This window comes from Aquarana catesbeiana, linkage group LG06 (assembly GCF_042186555.1).
Source record: "Aquarana catesbeiana isolate 2022-GZ linkage group LG06, ASM4218655v1, whole genome shotgun sequence".
Lineage (NCBI taxonomy): Eukaryota > Metazoa > Chordata > Amphibia > Anura > Ranidae > Aquarana > Aquarana catesbeiana.
Window position 1 is genome coordinate 417629214 of NC_133329.1, and position 22416 is coordinate 417651629.

Below are 22416 nucleotides of genomic sequence, written 5' to 3' on the forward strand. Positions count from 1 at the left end.
GGATGCGGCATTCAGTGAGGTAGAGCGGGGAAGCGGCATTCAGGTGAGGTAGAGCGGGGCAGCGGGAGGTGGCATTCAGGTGAGGTAGAGCGGGGAGGTGGCATTCAGGTGAGGTAGAGCGGGGCAGCGGGGGAAGCGGCATTCAGGTGAGGTAGAGCGGGGCAGCGGGGAGATGGCATTCAGGTGAGGTAGAGCGGGGCAGCGGGAGGTGGCATTCAGGTGAGTAGAGCGGGGCAGCGGGAAGTGGCATTCAGGGGAGGTAGAGCGGGAAGCGGCATTCAGGTGAGGTAGAGCGGGGAAGCGGCATTCAGGTGAGGTAGAGCGGGGCAGCGGGGAGGTGGCATTCAGGTGAGGTAGAGCGGGGAGGTGGCATTCAGGTGAGGTAGAGCGGGGCAGCGGGGAGGTGACATTCAGGTGAGGTAGAGCGGGGCAGCGGGACAGCGGCATTCAGGTGAGGTAGAGCGGGGAGGTGGCATTCAGGTGAGGTAGAGCGGGGCAGCGGGGAGGTGGCATTCAGGTGAGTAGAGCGGGCAGCGGGGAGGTGGCATTCAGGTGAGGTAGAGCGGGGCATCGGGAGGCGGCATTCAGGTGAGGTAGAGCGGGGCAGCGGGGAGGTGGCATTCAGGTGAGGTAGAGCGGGGCAGCGGGGAGGTGGCATAAAGGTGAGGTAGAGCGGGGCAGCGGGGAGGTGGCATTCAGGTGAGGTAGAGCGGGCAGCGGGGAGGTGGCATTCAGGTGAGGTAGAGCGGGGCAGCGGGGAGGTGGCATTCAGGTGAGGTAGAGCGGGGCAGCGGGGAGGTGGCATTCAGGTGAGGTAGAGCGGGGCAGCGGGGAAGCGGCATTCAGGTGAGGTAGAGCGGGGCAGCGGGGGAGGTGGCATTCAGGTGGATTTTCATTCAGGTATCACCAGGGGAGTGCTAAGGACTGAAAGCGCTCATCCACATACAAGCACTTATAAAATGGGTATCCGCCATCCTCCTCCTATAGCGTTTCTCTACCCCTGGAGACTTGTGGCGAAGGACGCCACTCCATGTTTAACAAATAGCTGTGTACTTGGCGGATAAGGCGATCCCTCGCTGTATGTTCATTACCTCACATATGATTCCACACAAACATCCGGAGAACAAGCCGGTCCTCAGCTGTTCATTACGTGCCGACACTCAAACACACTCCAATGCTTCAAGGAGCGCGCGGCTCCGAAGCGATGTGCTGACGCGTTTCACCAGCCAATGAACGCTGGTTTCTTCAGAGCAAGGAGGAGTCCGTGGAGTGGATTTAAAATAGGCAAAAAAAGATGATGTAATTACTATCTCCTACCACTAGATGTCATCCGGATCACCTCTCAATACGAACGTTCAGCAAAAAATACATAAGGAGTGCATTATAGAGTCATAGAAAAGTATTTAAGATGGCAGAAGGTGGAGGAGAAAGGGACCCCATCATTCAAGGTAACAATATCTTTCAAAGAAGAAGAAGCAAATCCGATCCTTATAAAATAGAAAATACCAGCAACAAATAAAGATTCAATAAGTAAGGGGCATAGATTAAGTGGAAACAGGAGATTCAAACACCAAGTATCAGGGAAAAAAAAAATGTATAGAGAATATATTACAAAAATAGTTACTTTTCTAGGAAAGGCTGTCGGCTACTTTCGGTATTTAACCCTTTGGGTACCATAGAGTCCGGATAGTATGTCCACATTTTCTCTTTTTGGAGAAGAATTGTATCAAAGTCTCCATGTCTAGGGGGTAGGTTTAGCACATAGATTCCCTTAACGGTCAGACCTTTTGGGTCACCATTGTGAAATCTGGCAAAGTGCAAGCGGATTGGACGATCATTATCTTTCTTCTTAATACCCCCGATGTGTTCGCCAATCCTAATGCGGAGTGGTCCAAACTCTTGCCTATATAGATTTTATTGCACGGGCAAGCGAGCATATAAATAAGTCGTGTGGTTGAACAATTAAACTTTGATTTTATAGTTTTTTCCTCCACATGGATTGGCGAACACATCGGTTTGGTGTATATACTTGCAGATGTTACAGTGTCCACAAGCCTGCATACCTGGGGGAGGCTTAGACCTAGTGAGCTGATTCTCACAGGTCGTCCACGTATACTCAGAGTGGACCAGGAAGTCCCCCCCAGGTCTTGGGCTCACCAATAATTAGCGGGGCTGACTTTAAGATGTGCCAATGCCTCTCAAGGATCTCCTGGACCATGGTCCACTGAGAGCCAAATCTAGTGATGATCCTAGGGAAGTTCTGCTCAGTGTTCTTCAACTGCAGGGTTTTAGATGTAAGGAGCTCTTCACATTTTACTCATCATTGCCTTATTTTTAGCTTTTTTAAGGGAATGATGAGAGTATCCTCTTTGTCTAAACCTCTGATACATATCAGGTGCCTCTTTTTGGAATTGTTCATCCTCAGAACAGTTCCGCCTTATTCGCAGGAACTGTCCCGTGGGTATCCCATTAATGAGTGGCTTAGGATTAGGTGGCTCTGTGCCAGGAGAAGATTATTGGCGGCTGTCTCTTTGTGGAAGGTACTGGTGGTAATTCTGCATCCAGATCTGCTGAGTTGCAGATCGAGAAACGGAAGTGTCTCAGCATAGTAGGAGTAGGTCAGCCGTATGTTCCTTTCATTAATATTCAATTGAGACATAAAGTCCACAAGTTGTTCTGCTGAACCAGCCCATATCATGAGAACGTCATCGATGTACCACAAAAGGCAGTGGCTGAGGTACATCGAGGACTTGTAGACAACCTCCTCCTCCCAGAGGCCCAGGTGGAGGCACACGTAAGATGGAGCCCAGGGTGCCCCCATGCCGGTGCCTCTCACCTGTTGATAGTATTTGCCCAAAAATTGGAAAAAGTTATTGTTCAACATGAATTCAAGTAACTCCACAATAAATTCATTTTGGGCCCCCAGCAGGGGATAATGGTGGTCCAAAAAATGACATGGTGGCCTCAATACCCCACTGGTGGGGGATCGATGTGTATAAACTCTCCACATCGATCCCCACAAGCACAGCACCTGCAGGAAGTGAAAATTGCAATAATTTTGCAAGTACATCTCTACTATCTCGAACAAAGGACGGCAACGTGTTCACAAGATCTTTTATCATTGAATCTACATATTTGCCAACTTTTTCTAAAGTACCTTTAATGGCCGAGACAATCGGCCTACCAGGGGGGCGAGTTAGAGATTTATGCAATTTGGGTATTATGTAAAAAGTTGGAATGGTAACATCCTCCGCTCTAAGGAAAAGGTACTCCATACCTAGCTTAAAGGGGTTGTAAAGGTAAAAATTTTTTCACCTTAATGCATTCTATGCATTAAGGTGAAAAAACTTTTGACAGTACCGCCGCCCCCAGCCCCCCCGTTTTACTTACCTGACGCCTCGAATCTTCGCTCCTCGTCCTCGTCAGCTTCATTGCAGCTCAGCCTGGTCGCTGATTGGCTGCAGTGGATGGATTGAAAGCAGCGCAGCCATTGGCTCGCGCTGCTGTCAATCACATCCGATGACGCGGCGCGCCGGGGGGCGGGGCCGAGTGATACAGCGAGCGGCTATAGCCGCCGGCTGTATCACGGGAGCGCGCCCGCAAGCACTCACCACCGTGCGAGGGAGCTCGCATGAAGGTGGTAAATGCTTGCGGGGAGGAGCTGAAACAGCCGCCGAGGGACCCCAGAAGACCAGGTTCGGGGCCACTCTGTGCAGAACGAGCTGCACAGTGAAGGTAAGTATAACATGTTTGTTATTTTAAAAAAAAAAAAAAATAACTTTACAACCCCTTTAAGTCTATTATTTAAGGTGTTAATTAAGTGAGTTTTTTATAAGTGGAATTGTCACCAAGTAACCTTAGTGTTTCCTCCTCATAAAGCTTTTCACTTAGTAAAACCACATTGCCGCCTTTATCACTCTTTTTAATCACTAGGTTTGGTGAGTCTTCCAAATCACGTGGGGCCTTTCTCTCAGCATTGGATTAGTTATTAGGTCCAATTCCAATTCACCCTCCCCAAGTCCTGTTTAACCTGGTCCAAAAACACTTGGAGCCATTCGTGTTTAGATAGAGTAGGCTTTTTTGTTGTTCTAATTTTAAAGTTAGATGTTCTTCTAAGTGGATAATTTTAAATCCGCTTCAGAGTCACTACCGACATTCTCGTCCAGTAGAGATTTTCAATAGATTCCCTTTCATCTTTATCTAGGTTTGCTTCAGAAGTTTGCTGACCATCTAGGCTTCTAGTATGCCATAATTTAAAAAGAACTTTCCTTAGGAAGAGGCTAATATCTTTGAAGACTTCAAACTCATTCATGGGAGAGGTGGGAGAGAAAGAAAGTCCTTTCTTTAAAAGTTTGATATGGTCGTCATTAAGTTGAAATCACTGAGATCCGCGGAGGAGGCACCGCTGTACTTATTCAGCGTCTCCTCTGACTCCTTAGTCTCCCACTCCTCCGATTCTGAGTCAAGTCCTTGTATTTTCCTCTTCCTTCTATGTTTCCTTTGCCTCCTTCCTTTAAAGGTCTTTTGTTATCTGTTTCGGATCCTCTATGGAGACTTTGCCCTCTAGCTCTTCTAAAAAAGTGACAGTTTTCTGAGAATTGTCTTTATCTAAGTCACTATCAGAAGAGGAGCCTGTCCTACTTTTCCGGGCGCGTTGCTGCTGTCTGGAGTTCCTAGAGAGGGACCTACTATATGTCTCTCCCCCCCCCCCCCCCAAATCTGCCACGTTCTCACGTCTCTTGGCTGCAGGTGTCGGCTCCTCCAGGCGTCTCTTGGCTGCAGGTGTCGGCTCCTCCAGGCGTCTCTTGGCTGCAGGTGTCGGCTCCTCCAGGCGTCTCTTGGTTGCAGGTGTCGGCGTCTCTTGGCTGCAGGTGTCGGCTCCTCCAGGCGTCTCTTGGCTGCAGGTGTCAGCTCCTCTAGGCGTCTCTTGGCTGCAGGTTTCGGCGTCTCTTGGCTGCAGGTTTCGGCGTCTCTTGGCTGCAGGTTTCGGCGTCTCTTGGCTGCAGGTTTCGGCGTCTCTTGGCTGCAGGTTTCGGCGTCTCTTGGCTGCAGGTTTCGGCGTCTCTTGGCTGCAGGTTTCGGCGTCTCTTGGCTGCAGGTGTCGGCGTCTCTTGGCTGCAGGTGTCGGCGTCTCTTGGCTGCAGGTGTCGGCGTCTCTTGGCTGCAGGTGTCGGCGTCTCTTGGCTGCAGGTGTCGGCGTCTCTTGGCTGCAGGTGTCGGCGTCTCTTGGCTGCAGGTGTCGGCGTCTCTTGGCTGCAGGTGTCGGCGTCTCTTGGCTGCAGGTGTCGGCGTCTCTTGGCTGCAGGTGTCGGCGTCTCTTGGCTGCAGGTGTCGGCGTCTCTTGGCTGCAGGTGTCGGCGTCTCTTGGCTGCAGGTGTCGGCGTCTCTTGGCTGCAGGTGTCGGCGTCTCTTGGCTGCAGGTGTCGGCGTCTCTTGGCTGCAGGTGTCGGCTCCTCTAGGCGTCTCTTGGCTGCAGGTGTCGGCTCCTCTAGGCGTCTCTTGGCTGCAGGTGTCGGCTCCTCTAGGCGTCTCTTGGCTGCAGGTGTCGGCTCCTCTAGGCGTCTCTTGGCTGCAGGTGTCGGCTCCTCTAGGCGTCTCTTGGCTGCAGGTGTCGGCTCCTCCGGGCGTCTCTTGGCTGCAGGTGTCGGCTCCCCCGGGCGTCTCTTGGCTGCAGGTGTCGGCTCCTCCGGGCGTCTCTTGGCTGCAGGTGTCGGCTCCTCCAGGCGTCTCTTGGCTGCAGGTGTCGGCTCCTCCAGGCGTCTCTTGGCTGCAGGTGGCCCCCAGTTCTGTAGTTTTTCTCTTTCTGAATTTCTGTGTTGGTCTGTGGATGAGAGAGAGAACGTGGGTTTGCTGCTCCAGGGTCACTTCCCCAGTATTGACAGCCAAGGCAAGGTGGGTGAGAGGCCGTGGTGGGGTGCTGGGCACTGGGGCGAGCCGGGGATCAGTACCACATAGAGGCTACAATGGCCCGGTGGATGGGTGACTGTATGTTGTAGAGGATTTCCAGGGACAGGATACGGTATATAGAGGGCAGTGGGTGGGTTGTGGGACCTTCTGCATTAACGTGTTTGGTTTGGTTTCCTCCAGCTGCGTATTAAGGCTCTGATGACGGGAATGGCGGCCATGGACTTAGATCAGGTAAGTCTCTGTGTCTCTCGTCTCTCTGGGATGACGGGAAGTCTTCTTCTGGTTTTAAACCTTCCATGTCCTTCCAGGGACGGCTGACGGCGAGCACGGTGGGGCAGATTGTGGGATTGCAGTCGGATGAGATAAAACAGATGGTGACGGAATACGCGGAGAAGGTGAAGACGCCACAAATTATGATCATCATCCAATGATGACACCATTCTCTGCACTGATTGGTCGATATTGGTCAGGCTCCACCCTCCATGATCATCTTCCATCTTCTCTATTTCAGCAATCAGAGCTCAGCGCTGAGGAGAGACCGGAGAGTCTGGGAGCCGCTCAGCAACATCGTAGGAAGGTGGCCGCTCTGAACAAGCAGATCACCCAGAGGAGCAAAACTCGGGAGGAGGTGAGTGGAGGCGGAGCTAGGGGCGGGAGCTGGAGGATGGGTGGAATAGGGAGAGGAGCTAAAGACAATGGAGTCTCTCAGATTGAGTCATGAGGAACCATAAAGCAACGGTGCTAAATGCAGAAACTATCAGACAAATGTGGTATTTCTGTATGATGAACTCTTGATGGGTGTGGAGGGTCGGGGACGGACGAGGGGGGATGGGTGTGGAGGGTCGGGGACGGACGAGGGGGGATGGGTGTGGAGGGTCGGGGACGGACGAGGGGGGATGGGTGTGGAGGGTCGGGGACGGACGAGGGGGGATGGGTGTGGAGGGTCGGGGACGGACGAGGGGGGATGGGTGTGGAGGGTCGGGGACGGACGAGGGGGGATGGGTGTGGAGGGTCGGGGACGGACGAGGGGGGATGGGTGTGGAGGGTCGGGGACGGACGAGGGGGGATGGGTGTGGAGGGTCGGGGACGGACGAGGGGGGATGGGTGTGGAGGGTCGGGGACGGACGAGGGGGGATGGGTGTGGAGGGTCGGGGACGGACGAGGGGGATGGGTGTGGAGGGTCGGGGACGGACGAGGGGGGGATGGGTGTGGAGGGTCGGGGACGGACGAGGGGATGGGTGTGGAGGGTATGAAGCGTGGTGGAGCGGGGACCGGTAGCTGGAGGTGGATTGGTTGGGAATATTACAGTGGGGAGGGAAAGTATTCAGACCCCCTTACATTTTTCACTCTTTGTTATATTGCAGCCATTTGCTAAAATCATTTAAGTTCATTTTTTTTCCTCATTAATGTTCACACAACACCCCATATTGTACACACAGCCCCCCATATTGTACACAGAGCACCTCATATTGTACACACAACACCCCATATTGTACACACAGCACTCCATATTGTACACACAGCACCCCATATTGTACACACAGCACCTCATATTGTACACACAGCACCTCATATTGTACACACAGCACCTCATATTGTACACACAGCACCTCATATTGTACACACAGCACCCCATATTGTACACACGGCCCCCCATATTGTACACACAGCACTCCATATTGTACACACAGCACCTCATATTGTACACACAACACCCCATATTGTACACACAGCACTCCATATTGTACACACAGCACCTCATATTGTACACACAGCACCTCATATTGTACACACAGCACCTCATATTGTACACACAGCACCTCATATTGTACACACAGCACCTCATATTGTACACACAGCACCCCCATATTGTACACACAGCACCCCATATTGTACACACAGCACCCCATATTGTACACACAGCACCCCATATTGTACACACAGCACCCCATATTGTACACACAGCACCTCATATTGTACACACAGCACCCCATATTGTACACACAGCACTCCATATTGTACACAGCACCCCATATTGTACACACAGCACCCCATATTGTACACACAGCACCCCATATTGTACACACAGCACCTCATATTGTACACACAACACCCCATATTGTACACACAGCTCCCCATATTGTACACACAGCACCCCATATTGTACACACATCACCCCATATTGTACACACAACACCCCATATTGTACACACAGCCCCCCATATTGTACACACAGCCCCCCATATTGTACACACAGCCCCCCATATTGTACACACAGCACCCCATATTGTACACACAGCCCCCCATATTGTACACACAGCCCCCCATATTGTACACACAGCCCCCCATATTGTACACACAGCACCTCATATTGTACACACAACACCCCATATTGTACACACAGCACTCCATATTGTACACACAGCACCTCATATTGTACACACAGCACCCCATATTGTACACACAGCACCTCATATTGTACACACAGCACCTCATATTGTACACACAGCACCCCATATTGTACACACAGCACTCCATATTGTACACAGCACCCCATATTGTACACACAGCACCCCATATTGTACACACAGCCCCCCATATTGTACACACAGCCCCCCATATTGTACACACAGCCCCCCATATTGTACACACAGCCCCCCATATTGTACACACAGCCCCCCATATTGTACACACAGCCCCCCATATTATACACACAGCTCCCCATATTGTACACACAGCCCCCATATTGTACACAGCACCTCATATTGTACACACAGCACCTCATATTGTACACACAGCACCCCATATTGTACACACAGCCCCCCATATTGTACACACGGCACCTCATATTATACACACGGCACCCCATATTGTACACACGGCACCCCATATTGTACACACGGCCCCCCATATTGTACACACAGCCCCCCATATTGTACACACAGCCCCCCATATTGTACACACAGCCCCCCATATTGTACACACAGCCCCCCATATTGTACACAGCACCTCATATTGTACACACAGCACCTCATATTGTACACACAGCTCCTCATATTGTACACACAGCCCCCCATATTGTACACACAGCACCCCATATTGTACACACAGCCCCCCATATTGTACACACAGCACCCCATATTGTACACACAGCCCCCCATATTGTACACACAGCCCCCCATATTGTACACACAGCCCCCCATATTGTACACACAGCCCCCCATATTGTACACACAGCCCCCCCATATTGTACACACAGCACCCCATATTGTACACACAGCCCCCCATATTGTACACACAGCCCCCCATATTGTACACACAGCACCTCATATTGTACACACAGCACCCCATATTGTACACACAGCACCCCATATTGTACACACAGCACCCCATATTGTACACACAGCACCCCATATTGTACACACATCACCCCATATTGTACACACATCACCCCATATTGTACACACATCACCCCATATTGTACACACAGCCCCCCATATTATACACACAGCCCCCCATATTGTACACACAGCCCCCCATATTGTACACACAGCCCCCCATATTGTACACACAGCCCCCCATATGTGTACAATATGGGGGGCCGTGTGTACAATATGGGGGGGCCGTGTGTACAGTACGGGGTGCTGTGTGTACAATATGGGGTGCTGTGTGTACAATATGGGGTGCTGTGTGTACAATATGGGGTGCCGTGTGTACAATATGAGGGGCCGTGTGTACAATATGGGGGGCCGTGTGTACAATATGAGGTGCCGTGTGTACAATATGGGGGGCCGTGTGTACAATATGAGGTGTTGTGTGTACAATATGGGGGGCCGTGTGTACAATATGAGGTGCCGTGTGTACAATATGGGGGGCCGTGTGTACAATATGAGGTGTTGTGTGTACAATATGGGGGGCCGTGTGTACAATATGAGGTGCTGTGTGTACAATATGGGGGGCCGTGTGTACAATATGGGGGGGCCGTGTGTACAATATGGGGTGCCGTGTGTACAATATGGGGTGCCGTGTGTACAATATGAGGTGATGTGTGTACAATATGGGGGGCCGTGTGTACAATATGGGGTGCCGTGTGTACAATATGGGGTGCTGTGTGTACAATATGGGGGGGCCGTGTGTACAGTACGGGGGGGGCCGTGTGTACAATACGGGGGGCCGTGTGTACAATACGGGGGGGCCGTGTGTACAAGGGCCGTGTGTACAGTACGGGGGGGCCGTGTGTACAATACGGGGGGGCCGTGTGTACAATACGGAGTGCTGTGTACAATATGGGGTGCTGTGTGTACAATATGGGGGGCCGTGTGTACAATATGGGGGGCCGTGTGTACAATATGGGGGGCCGTGTGTACAATATGGGGGGCCGTGTGTACAATATGAGGTGCCGTGTGTACAATATGGGGTGCTGTGTGTACAATATGGGGTGCCGTGTGTACAATATGGGGTGCCGTGTGTACAATATGGGGGGCCGTGTGTACAATATGGGGGGCCGTGTGTACAATATGGGGTGCCGTGTGTACAATATGAGGTGCCGTGTGTACAATATGAGGTGATGTGTGTACAATATGGGGGGCCGTGTGTACAATATGAGGTGCCGTGTGTACAATATGGGGTGCCGTGTGTACAATATGAGGGGCCGTGTGTACAATATGGGGTGCCGTGTGTACAATATGGGGTGCTGTGTGTACAATATGGGGGGGCCGTGTGTACAATATGGGGGGCCGTGTGTACAATATGAGGTGCCGTGTGTACAATATGGGGGGCCGTGTGTACAATATGAGGGGCCGTGTGTACAATATGAGGGGCCGTGTGTACAATATGGGGGGCCGTGTACAATATGGGGTGCTGTGTGTATAATATGAGGTGATGTGTACAATATGGGGTGTTGTGTATACAATATGGGGTGCTGTGTGTACAATATGGGGTGCTGTGTGTACAATATGGGGTGCTGTGTGTACAATATGGCGGTGCCGTGTGTACAATATGGGGGGCCGTGTGTACAATATGGGGTGCCGTGTGTACAATATGGGGGGCCGTGTGTACAATATGAGGGGCCGTGTGTACAATATGAGGGGCCGTGTGTACAATATGGGGGGCCGTGTACAATATGGGGTGCTGTGTGTACAATATGGGGTGCCGTGTGTACAATATGGGGGGCCGTGTGTACAATATGGGGGGCCGTGTGTACAATATGAGGTGCCGTGTGTACAATATGGGGGGCCGTGTGTACAATATGAGGTGCCGTGTGTACAATATGGGGTGCCGTGTGTACAATATGGGGGGCCGTGTGTACAATATGGGGGGCCGTGTGTACAATATGAGGTGATGTGTGTACAATATGGGGTGCCGTGTGTACAATATGGGGTGCCGTGTGTACAATATGGGGGGCCGTGTGTACAATATGGGGGGGCCGTGTGTACAGTACGGGGTGCTGTGTGTACAATATGGGGTGCTGTGTGTACAATATGGGGTGCTGTGTGTACAATATGGGGTGCTGTGTGTACAATATGGGGGGCAGTGTGTACAATATGAGGGGCCGTGTGTACAATATGGGGGGCCGTGTGTACAATATGGGGGGGCCGTGTGTACAGTACGGGGTGCTGTGTGTACAATATGGGGTGCTGTGTGTACAATATGGGGTGCTGTGTGTACAATATGGGGGGCAGTGTGTACAATATGAGGTGCCGTGTGTACAATATGGGGGGCCGTGTGTACAATATGAGGTGTTGTGTGTACAATATGGGGGGCCGTGTGTACAATATGAGGTGCTGTGTGTACAATATGGGGGGCCGTGTGTACAATATGGGGGGCCGTGTGTACAATATGGGGGGCCGTGTGTACAATATGGGGTGCCGTGTGTACAATATGGGGTGCCGTGTGTACAATATGGGGTGCCGTGTGTACAATATGAGGTGATGTGTGTACAATATGGGGGGCCGTGTGTACAATATGAGGTGCCGTGTGTACAATATGGGGTGCTGTGTGTACAATATGGGGTGCTGTGTGTACAATATGGGGGGGCCGTGTGTACAGTACGGGGGGGGCCGTGTGTACAATACGGGGGGCCGTGTGTACAATACGGAGTGCTGTGTACAATATGGGGTGCTGTGTGTACAATATGGGGGGCCGTGTGTACAATATGAGGTGATGTGTGTACAATATGGGGGGCCGTGTGTACAATATGAGGTGCCGTGTGTACAATATGGGGTGCCGTGTGTACAATATGGGGTGCCGTGTGTACAATATGGGGGGCCGTGTGTACAATATGAGGTGCCGTGTGTACAATATGGAGTGCTGTGTGTACAATATGAGGTGCTGTGTGTACAATATGGGGTGCTGTGTGTACAATATGGGGGGCTGTGTGTACAATATGGGGTGCCGTGTGTACAATATGAGGTGCTGTGTGTACAATATGGGGTGCCGTGTGTACAATATGGGGGGCCGTGTGTACAATATGGGGGGCCGTGTGTACAATATGGGGTGCCGTGTGTACAATATGAGGTGCCGTGTGTACAATATGAGGTGATGTGTGTACAATATGAGGTGCCGTGTGTACAATATGAGGGGCCGTGTGTACAATATGGGGTGCTGTGTGTACAATATGGGGGGCCGTGTGTACAATATGGGGGGCCGTGTGTACAATATGAGGTGCCGTGTGTACAATATGGGGGGCCGTGTGTACAATATGAGGGGCCGTGTGTACAATATGAGGGGCCGTGTGTACAATATGGGGGGCCGTGTACAATATGGGGTGCTGTGTGTATAATATGAGGTGATGTGTACAATATGGGGTGTTGTGTATACAATATGGGGTGCTGTGTGTACAATATGGGGTGCTGTGTGTACAATATGGGGTGCTGTGTGTACAATATGGGGTGCCGTGTGTACAATATGGGGTGCCGTGTGTACAATATGGGGTGCCGTGTGTACAATATGGGGTGCCGTGTGTACAATATGGGGGGCCGTGTGTACAATATGAGGGGCCGTGTGTACAATATGAGGGGCCGTGTGTACAATATGGGGGGCCGTGTACAATATGGGGTGCTGTGTGTACAATATGGGGTGCCGTGTGTACAATATGGGGGGCCGTGTGTACAATATGAGGTGCCGTGTGTACAATATGGGGGGCCGTGTGTACAATATGGGGTGCCGTGTGTACAATATGGGGGGCCGTGTGTACAATATGAGGTGCCGTGTGTACAATATGGGGGGCCGTGTGTACAATATGAGGTGCTGTGTGTACAATATGGGGGGCCGTGTGTACAATATGGGGGGCCGTGTGTACAATATGGGGGGCCGTGTGTACAATATGAGGTGCTGTGTGTACAATATGGGGGGCCGTGTGTACAATATGAGGTGATGTGTGTACAATATGGGGTGCCGTGTGTACAATATGGGGTGCCGTGTGTACAATATGGGGTGCCGTGTGTACAATATGGGGGGCCGTGTGTACAATATGGGGTGCCGTGTGTACAATATGAGGTGCTGTGTGTACAATATGGGGGGCTGTGTGTATAATATGAGGTGATGTGTGTACAATATGGGGTGCCGTGTGTACAATATGGGGTGCCGTGTGTACAATATGAGGTGATGTGTGTACAATATGGGGGGCCGTGTGTACAATATGAGGTGCCGTGTGTACAATATGGGGTGCCGTGTGTACAATATGAGGGGCCGTGTGTACAATATGGGGGGCCGTGTGTACAATATGAGGTGATGTGTGTACAATATGGGGTGCCGTGTGTACAATATGGGGTGCTGTGTGTACAATATGGGGTGCCGTGTGTACAATATGGGGGGCCGTGTGTACAATATGGGGTGCCGTGTGTACAATATGAGGTGCCGTGTGTACAATATGGGGTGCCGTGTGTACAATATGGGGGGCCGTGTGTACAATATGGGGTGCCGTGTGTACAATATGGGGGGCCGTGTGTACAATATGGGGTGCTGTGTGTACAATATGGGGTGCTGTGTGTACAATATGGGGTGCCGTGTGTACAATATGGGGTGCCGTGTGTACAATATGGGGTGCCGTGTGTACAATATGGGGTGCCGTGTGTACAATATGAGGTGCCGTGTGTACAATATGGGGTGCCGTGTGTACAATATGGGGGGCCGTGTGTACAATATGAGGTGATGTGTGTACAATATGGGGGGGCCGTGTGTACAATATGAGGTGCCGTGTGTACAATATGGGGTGCCGTGTGTACAATATGGGGTGCCGTGTGTACAATATGGGGTGCCGTGTGTACAATATGGGGTGCCGTGTGTACAATATGGGGTGATGTGTGTACAATATGGGGTGATGTGTGTACAATATGGGGGGCCGTGTGTACAATATGAGGTGCCGTGTGTACAATATGGGGTGCTGTGTGTACAATATGAGGAGCTGTGTGTACAATATGAGGTGCTGTGTGTACAATATGGAGTGCTGTGTGTACAATATGGAGTGCTGTGTGTACAATATGAGGTGCTGTGTGTACAATATGGGGGGCCGTGTGTACAATATGGGGTGCCGTGTGTACAATATGAGGTGCCGTGTGTACAATATGGGGTGCTGTGTGTACAATATGGGGGGCTGTGTGTACAATATGGGGGGCCGTGTGTACAATATGGGGGGCCGTGTGTACAATATGGGGGGCCGTGTGTACAATATGGGGGGCCGTGTGTACAATATGGGGTGCCGTGTGTACAATATGGGGAGCCGTGTGTACAATATGGGGTGCCGTGTGTACAATATGGGGAGCTGTGTGTACAATATGGGGTGCTGTGTGTACAATATGGGGTGCTGTGTGTACAATATGGGGGGCTGTGTGTACAATATGAGGTGCTGTGTGTACAATATGGGGTGCTGTGTGTACAATATGGGGTGCCGTGTGTACAATATGGGGTGCCGTGTGTACAATATGGGGTGCCGTGTGTACAATATGGGGTGCCGTGTGTACAATATGGGGTGCCGTGTGTACAATATGGGGTGCCGTGTGTACAATATGGGGTGCCGTGTGTACAATATGGGGGGCCGTGTGTACAATATGGGGGTCGTGTGTACAATATGGGGGGCCGTGTGTACAATATGGGGGGCCGTGTGTACAATATGAGGTGCCGTGTGTACAATATGGGGGGCCGTGTGTACAATATGGGGTGCCGTGTGTACAATATGAGGTGCCGTGTGTACAATATGGGGTGCCGTGTGTACAATATGGGGGGCTGTGTGTACAATATGGGGGGCCGTGTGTACAATATGGGGTGCCGTGTGTACAATATGGGGTGCCGTGTGTACAATATGGGGTGCCGTGTGTACAATATGGGGTGCCGTGTGTACAATATGGGGTGCCGTGTGTACAATATGGGGTGCCGTGTGTACAATATGGGGGGCCGTGTGTACAATATGGGGGTCGTGTGTACAATATGGGGGGCCGTGTGTACAATATGGGGGGCCGTGTGTACAATATGAGGTGCCGTGTGTACAATATGGGGGGCCGTGTGTACAATATGGGGTGCCGTGTGTACAATATGGGGGCCGTGTGTACAATATGGGGGTCGTGTGTACAATATGGGGGGCCGTGTGTACAATATGGGGGGCCGTGTGTACAATATGAGGTGCCGTGTGTACAATATGGGGGGCCGTGTGTACAATATGGGGTGCCGTGTGTACAATATGAGGTGCCGTGTGTACAATATGGGGTGCTGTGTGTACAATATGGGGGGCTGTGTGTACAATATGGGGGGCCGTGTGTACAATATGGGGGGCCGTGTGTACAATATGGGGGGCCCGTGTGTACAATATGGGGTGCCGTGTGTACAATATGGGGTGCCGTGTGTACAATATGGGGAGCCGTGTGTACAATATGGGGTGCTGTGTGTACAATATGGGGTGCTGTGTGTACAATATGGGGTGCTGTGTGTACAATATGAGGTGCTGTGTGTACAATATGGGGTGCTGTGTGTACAATATGGGGTGCCGTGTGTACAATATGGGGGGCCGTGTGTACAATATGGGGGGCCGTGTGTACAATATGGGGGGCCGTGTGTACAATATGGGGGGCCGTGTGTACAATATGGGGGGCCGTGTGTACAATATGAGGTGCTGTGTGTATAATATGAGGTGCTGTGTGTACAATATGGGGTGCTGTGTGTATAATATGGGGTGCTGTGTGTACAATATGGGGGGCCGTGTGTACAATATGGGGGGCCGTGTGTACAATATGGGGGGCCGTGTGTACAATATGGGGGGCTGTGTGTACAATATGGGGGGCTGTGTGTACATTGAGGAAAAAAATGAACTTAAATGATTTTAGCAAATGGCTGCAATATAACAAAGAGTGAAAAATGTAAGGGGGTCTGAATACTTTCCCTCACCGCTGTATACTTGGGCTTTTCTAATGATATCTGAGGACTGAACAGAGAACTATCAGAGGGGCGGAGTTTATAGGCTAAAAGAAGAAAGAGAAAACCTGCGCTATCATCAAGCAAAAAGTTAATATAACTGCAGCTGCAACAAAACCACAAATATCAATGAGGTGAAAAATTACATACAAAGGAAAAATTGTGTGCTTGTATTAGATAATTAAATCTATTATTACATGATTATTATAAGTAGATAAACAAATAAATAAAAAACACCATCAAAGTTAATTGTGAGTGAATTAGAAAGTCGCTATGCTACAGAGCAAACAGCGACATGTAAGTCAAATACTAATATTGACCATTACATACATATAAACCAACAATAAAGTTATAAACTGGTGTGCAAAAAACAAAGGTTATTCCACCCAAGTGCAAAGTCATAACGTTCAAAATTGCATCCTGAGTCGCAGGAAAAACGCATCCAAAGTTGATGAATTGTATTCCTTAGTGTGTATAAAGTAATAAGGGGACGTGAAGGGACCTCCAACCACCAGTGGATCGGAAGGTTGATAATAGATGTATCCTTACCAGACACGTTGGACCTCTTTATAGCAAGGTCTAAGGCTCCATTCACACTAGTGCGTTTTTTGATGCATTTTGCATTTTGCAGAAATGCACGGGAATTTTTTAACATGGGTTCCTATGGAACATGTTCACATCAATGCTTTTTTGTTTCTCTGCATTTTTAGAAAGGGTCGGGGACTTTTTTTCATGCAAAAAGCAGCGTTTTGCATGTAATGGATTTCAATGGACAAGCATCAAAAATGCAAGTGCAACCGTTTTTGCAGCGTTTTTGCCGTTTTTTTTTTTTTTTTTTTTTTAAATTTTTTTTTAATTTTTTTTTTTAGACTGTAAAAAAAAAACTGAAAAAAAAAAAACGCAAAACGCAAATCGCGGCAAAAACGCTGCTCAAAAACGTGGCAAGCATGAAAAAAAAACCTCCAAAAACGCTCAAAAGCAACATGCATAGGTGTGAATCGAGCCTTAGAAGCATGCAGATTTATCCCTCTGCAGGGACATGTCGGCTCACCACACAGATGGTTCCGACACTTCCGCATTGATGTGAACACTCCCTCGTTTGGAATCGCAGGGGAGAAAGAAAAAACTCCAATGTATAGTATGTAAAAAAAGGGGAATTTTATTGCCGCAGACAACTAGGCATCTTTAAAACATCCAAAACATAAAAGCCGGCAAAATATAAAAACAACAGAGACGCCCGTGCTAGGTTACATGGGGCTCTATGGCGATCTGGTGTACACTGCGTAGCCACGCCCTACACGTTTCGTGATGGGTCACGTCTTCATCTTCGGATCCACTGGTGGTTGGAGGTCCCTTCACGTCCCCTTATTACTTTATACACACTAAGGAATACAATTCATCAACTTTGGATGCGTTTTTCCTGCGACTCAGGATGCAATTTTGAACGTTATGACTTTGCACTTGGGTGGAATAACCTTTGTTTTTTGCACACCAGTTTATAACTTTATTGTTGGTTTATATGTATGTAATGGTCAATATTAGTATTTGACTTACATGTCGCTGTTTGCTCTGTAGCATAGCGACTTTCTAATTCACTCACAATTAACTTTGATGGTGTTTTTTATTTATTTGTTTATCTACTTATAATAATCATGTAATAATAGATTTAAATATCTAATGCAAACACACAATTTTTTTCTTTCTATGGAGTTTATAGGCTCTCGGTGTACACTATGAGGGGCGGAGTTTATAGGCTCTCGGTGTACACTATGAGGGGCGGAGTTTATAGGCTCTCGGTGTACACTATGAGGGGCGGAGTTTATAGGCTCTCGGTGTACACTATGAGGGGCGGAGTTTATAGGCTCTCGGTGTACACTATGAGGGGCGGAGTTTATAGGCTCTCGGTGTACACTATGAGGGGCGGAGTTTATAGGCTCTCGGTGTACACTATGAGGGGCGGAGTTTATAGGCTCTCGGTGTACACTATGAGGGGCGGAGTTTATAGGCTCTCGGTGTACACTATGAGGGGCGGAGTTTATAGGCTCTCGGTGTACACTATGAGGGGCGGAGTTTATAGGCTCTCGGTGTACACTATGAGGGGCGGAGTTTATAGGCTCTCGGTGTACACTATGAGGGGCGGAGTTTATAGGCTCTCGGTGTACACTATGAGGGGCGGAGTTTATAGGCTCTCGGTGTACACTATGAGGGGCGGAGTTTATAGGCTCTCGGTGTACACTATGAGGGGCGGAGTTTATAGGCTCTCGGTGTACACTATGAGGGGCGGAGTTTATAGGCTCTCGGTGTACACTATGAGGGGCGGAGTTTATAGGCTCTCGGTGTACACTATGAGGGGCGGAGTTTATAGGCTCTCGGTGTACACTATGAGGGGCGGAGTTTATAGGCTCTCGGTGTACACTATGAGGGGCGGAGTTTATAGGCTCTCGGTGTACACTATGAGGGGCGGAGTTTATAGGCTCTCGGTGTACACTATGAGGGGCGGAGTTTATAGGCTCTCGGTGTACACTATGAGGGGCGGAGTTTATAGGCTCTCGGTGTACACTATGAGGGGCGGAGTTTATAGGCTCTCGGTGTACACTATGAGGGGCGGAGTTTATAGGCTCTCGGTGTACACTATGAGGGGCGGAGTTTATAGGCTCTCGGTGTACACTATGAGGGGCGGAGTTTATAGGCTCTCGGTGTACACTATGAGGGGCGGAGTTTATAGGCTCTCGGTGTACACTATGAGGGGCGGAGTTTATAGGCTCTCGGTGTACACTATGAGGGGCGGAGTTTATAGGCTCTCGGTGTACACTATGAGGGGCGGAGTTTATAGGCTCTCGGTGTACACTATGAGGGGCGGAGTTTATAGGCTCTCGGTGTACACTATGAGGGGCGGAGTTTATAGGCTCTCGGTGTACACTATGAGGGGCGGAGTTTATTGGCCGCTGTTCTGTCACACAATTCATGGAGATCTCCGATCACGTGACTTCTGGTTCCTGTAAAGTGTCGGTAATTGGAGGTATTGATGACACGGGAAGTATATACACTCCGATATACGGAGACTTTGCTGTTTTGACAGAACAGCGGCTAAGGAGGAAAAAGTTGGCACTGCCGTGGCAGTGGCCATTTTGTTAGTATGGGAGTTATAGGCCAGCGGTGTACACTGAGGGGTGGAGTTATAGGCCGACGGTGTACACTGAGGGGTGGAGTTATAGGCCGACGGTGTACACTGAGGGGCGGAGTTATAGGCCAGCGGTGTACACTGAGGGGTGGAGTTATAGGCCAGCGGTGTACACTGAGGGGTGGAGTTATAGGCCGACGGTGTACACTGAGGGGCGGAGTTATAGGCCAGCGGTGTACACTGAGGGGTGGAGTTATAGGCCAGCGGTGTACACTGAGGGGTGGAGTTATAGGCCGACAGTGTACACTGAGGGGTGGAGTTATAGGCCGGAGGTGTACACTGAGGGGCGGAGTTATAGGCCAGCGGTGTACACTGAGGGGCGGAGTTATAGGCCGGGGTTGTACACTGAGGGGTGGAGTTATAGGCCGGAGGTGTACACTGAGGGGCGGAATTATAGGCCGACGGTGTACACTGAGGGGTGGAGTTATAGGCCGGAGGTGTACACTGAGGGGTGGAGTTATAGGCCGGAGGTGTACACTGAGGGGCGGAGTTATAGGCCGACGGTGTACACTGAGGGGTGGAGTTATAGGCCGGAGGTGTACACTGAGGGGCGGAGTTATAGGCCAGCGGTGTACACTGAGGGGTGGAGTTATAGGCCGGGGTTGTACACTGAGGGGCGGAGTTATAGGCCGGAGGTGTACACTGAGGGGCGGAGTTATAGGCCGGAGGTGTACACTGAGGGGCGGAGTTATAGGCCGGAGGTGTACACTGAGGGGCGGAGTTATAGGCCGGAGGTGTACACTGAGGGGCGGAGTTATAGGCCAGCGGTGTACACTGAGGGGCGGAGTTATAGGCCGGAGGTGTGGTGATGTAGCGCTGACGTTCTGTCTTCTCTCCTCCCAGCTGAGGGAGAAATCCTCCCAAATCCGCGCTGAGTGCGATGAAGCCAAGAAGAAGCTGGCGGAGGTAAGTAGAGGGCGGGATTTGGGGGCGGGATTTGTGGGCGGGGAGTTTCCTTCTGATGCTGAATATTCTTTTCCTGTGTTCAGATCACAGAATTCTCCGAGAAACTGAATGAAGAACTTTCCAGTCTGGAGAGCGTGGAGTCCAACGCCGACCCGGGGTGAGAGACCCATCCCCCCCCATCTCATCTCTCCCATCTCATCTCATCCCATCCCCCCACCTCATCCTATCCCATCCCCCCACCTCATCCTATCCCATCCCCCCATCTCATCCTATCCCATCCTATCCCATCCCCCCCATCTCATCCTATCCCATCCCCCCATCCCCCTTCCCATCCCCCCCATCTCATCCTATACCATCCCCCCATCTCATCCTATCCTATCCCATCTGACCCCCATCTCATCCTATCCCATCTCCCATCCCCCCTTCCCATCCCCCCATCCCATCCTATACCATCCCCCCATCCCATCCTATACCATCCCCCCCATCTCATCCTATCCTATCCCATCCCCCCCTTCCCATCTCATCCTATCCCATCCCCCCCTTCCCATCTCATCCCCCCCTTCCCATCTCATCCTATCCTATCCCATCCCCCCCTTCCCATCTCATCCTATCCCATCCCCCCCTTCCCATCTCATCCCCCCCTTCCCATCTCATCCTATCCCATCCCATCCCCCCCTTCCCATCTCATCCTATCCCATCCCATCCCATCCCCCCCTTCCCATCTCCCCCCTTCCCATCTCATCCTATCCCATCCCATCCCCCCCTTCCCATCTCATCCTATCCCATCCCATCCCATCCCCCCCTTCCCATCTCCCCCTTCCCATCTCATCCTATCCCATCCCCCCATCTCATCCTATCCCATCCCCCCCATCTCATCCCATCCCGATGTATAATGGCACAGAGTGGGGGTCCCCCGATGTATAATATAATAATCGGTATTATTGGTCCTCCTCTCCCTGCACAGTGTCCTGCAGAAGTTGCGTTCTCTGGTGGCCATGAATGAGAGTCTGAAGTCTCAGGAGCAGCAGTTCCGGGCTCATTGCCGGGTGAGTTCTGTGTGTTTCCGGATCTTCTATACATCATCCAGAGAGGAGTCTCCGCCCACGTCCCCGCCCCCTTCCCTGTCTACATCCCCGCCCCGTCCCCACACCATCCAATCTACATCATTGAATCTATATATCGGGTAGTTGTGCTGAACGGATGTTCTACCAATTGCATAGAAATGATGAGTGATGATCCAATGTTGTCCTCTTTAAATCCAGTGAAAAAAATAAAATTCAAAAGAACAGAAAAAGAAAAAACACTTTTAGAATATTTTGTGTTCTTCTTCTAGTTCTCCTCGGCGCTCCAATCCATTGTGTGTCCAAAAAGGTTAAATTGGGTGAAATGTGCAGCACTTATGTGATCATAGAAACCATAACAAATAATAAGAGTACAGAAAACGTGAATAATAAACGATGTGCTCAAAAATACTCCAAGCAGTTCTCTATTATGACGTGTGATGTCTATAAAAGAAGAGAGTCGGTGACCAGCTTCAGTGATGTGTGAGGATCCTCAACCACATGTGGAGATAATATAGTGACAGTCTCTATCTTCAGATATATATGATGTGATAAGAGGTGATAGGAGATCCACCACCAAAGACACCAGAGGGACTGAACTCCGATAGATGTACACCGAGTCAGTCAATCAAGCTTTGTGGTATAATATACCAAGGGGATCAGATACTCCATCCAGATAGGACCTCCAGATGGACCTCCGAACAGGTGTCAGGTATGGATGGACTCTGTAGATATAGGCAGTCAGCCCCATCTTGTCCGGGCACCATTTTGGAGGAACCAGGAAGTAATCTCCGTAATTTGCACTTTCAATCAGACGGAGTTGCCACTTGTTATGGGGGTAACCAGTATCTATAAATACTCAGCCAGTACAGTGGTCCAGCACCCCAGATGATGACTTATTAGTCGAAACGCGTCGGGAGGATATGCTGAGACCACTGTCTTCTTTTATACAAGCACTTG

The 22416-nt window shown here is 50.5% G+C and overlaps 1 protein-coding gene across 1 annotated transcript in view; it reads left to right on the plus strand.

The window, feature by feature from the left end:
* Window positions 1-6087: 6087 nt before the first annotated feature.
* LOC141147340 (coiled-coil domain-containing protein 93-like) overlaps window positions 6088-22416 on the plus strand; it is a gene marked incomplete at its 5' end in the record, with an annotated part of 20886 nt that continues 4557 nt past the window's right edge. Inside the window, 6 exon segments of the mRNA XM_073634581.1 lie at window positions 6088-6138; window positions 6216-6302; window positions 6419-6535; window positions 20333-20395; window positions 20479-20552; window positions 21360-21441. Coding sequence (XP_073490682.1) covers window positions 6088-6138; window positions 6216-6302; window positions 6419-6535; window positions 20333-20395; window positions 20479-20552; window positions 21360-21441 — 474 coding nt within the window.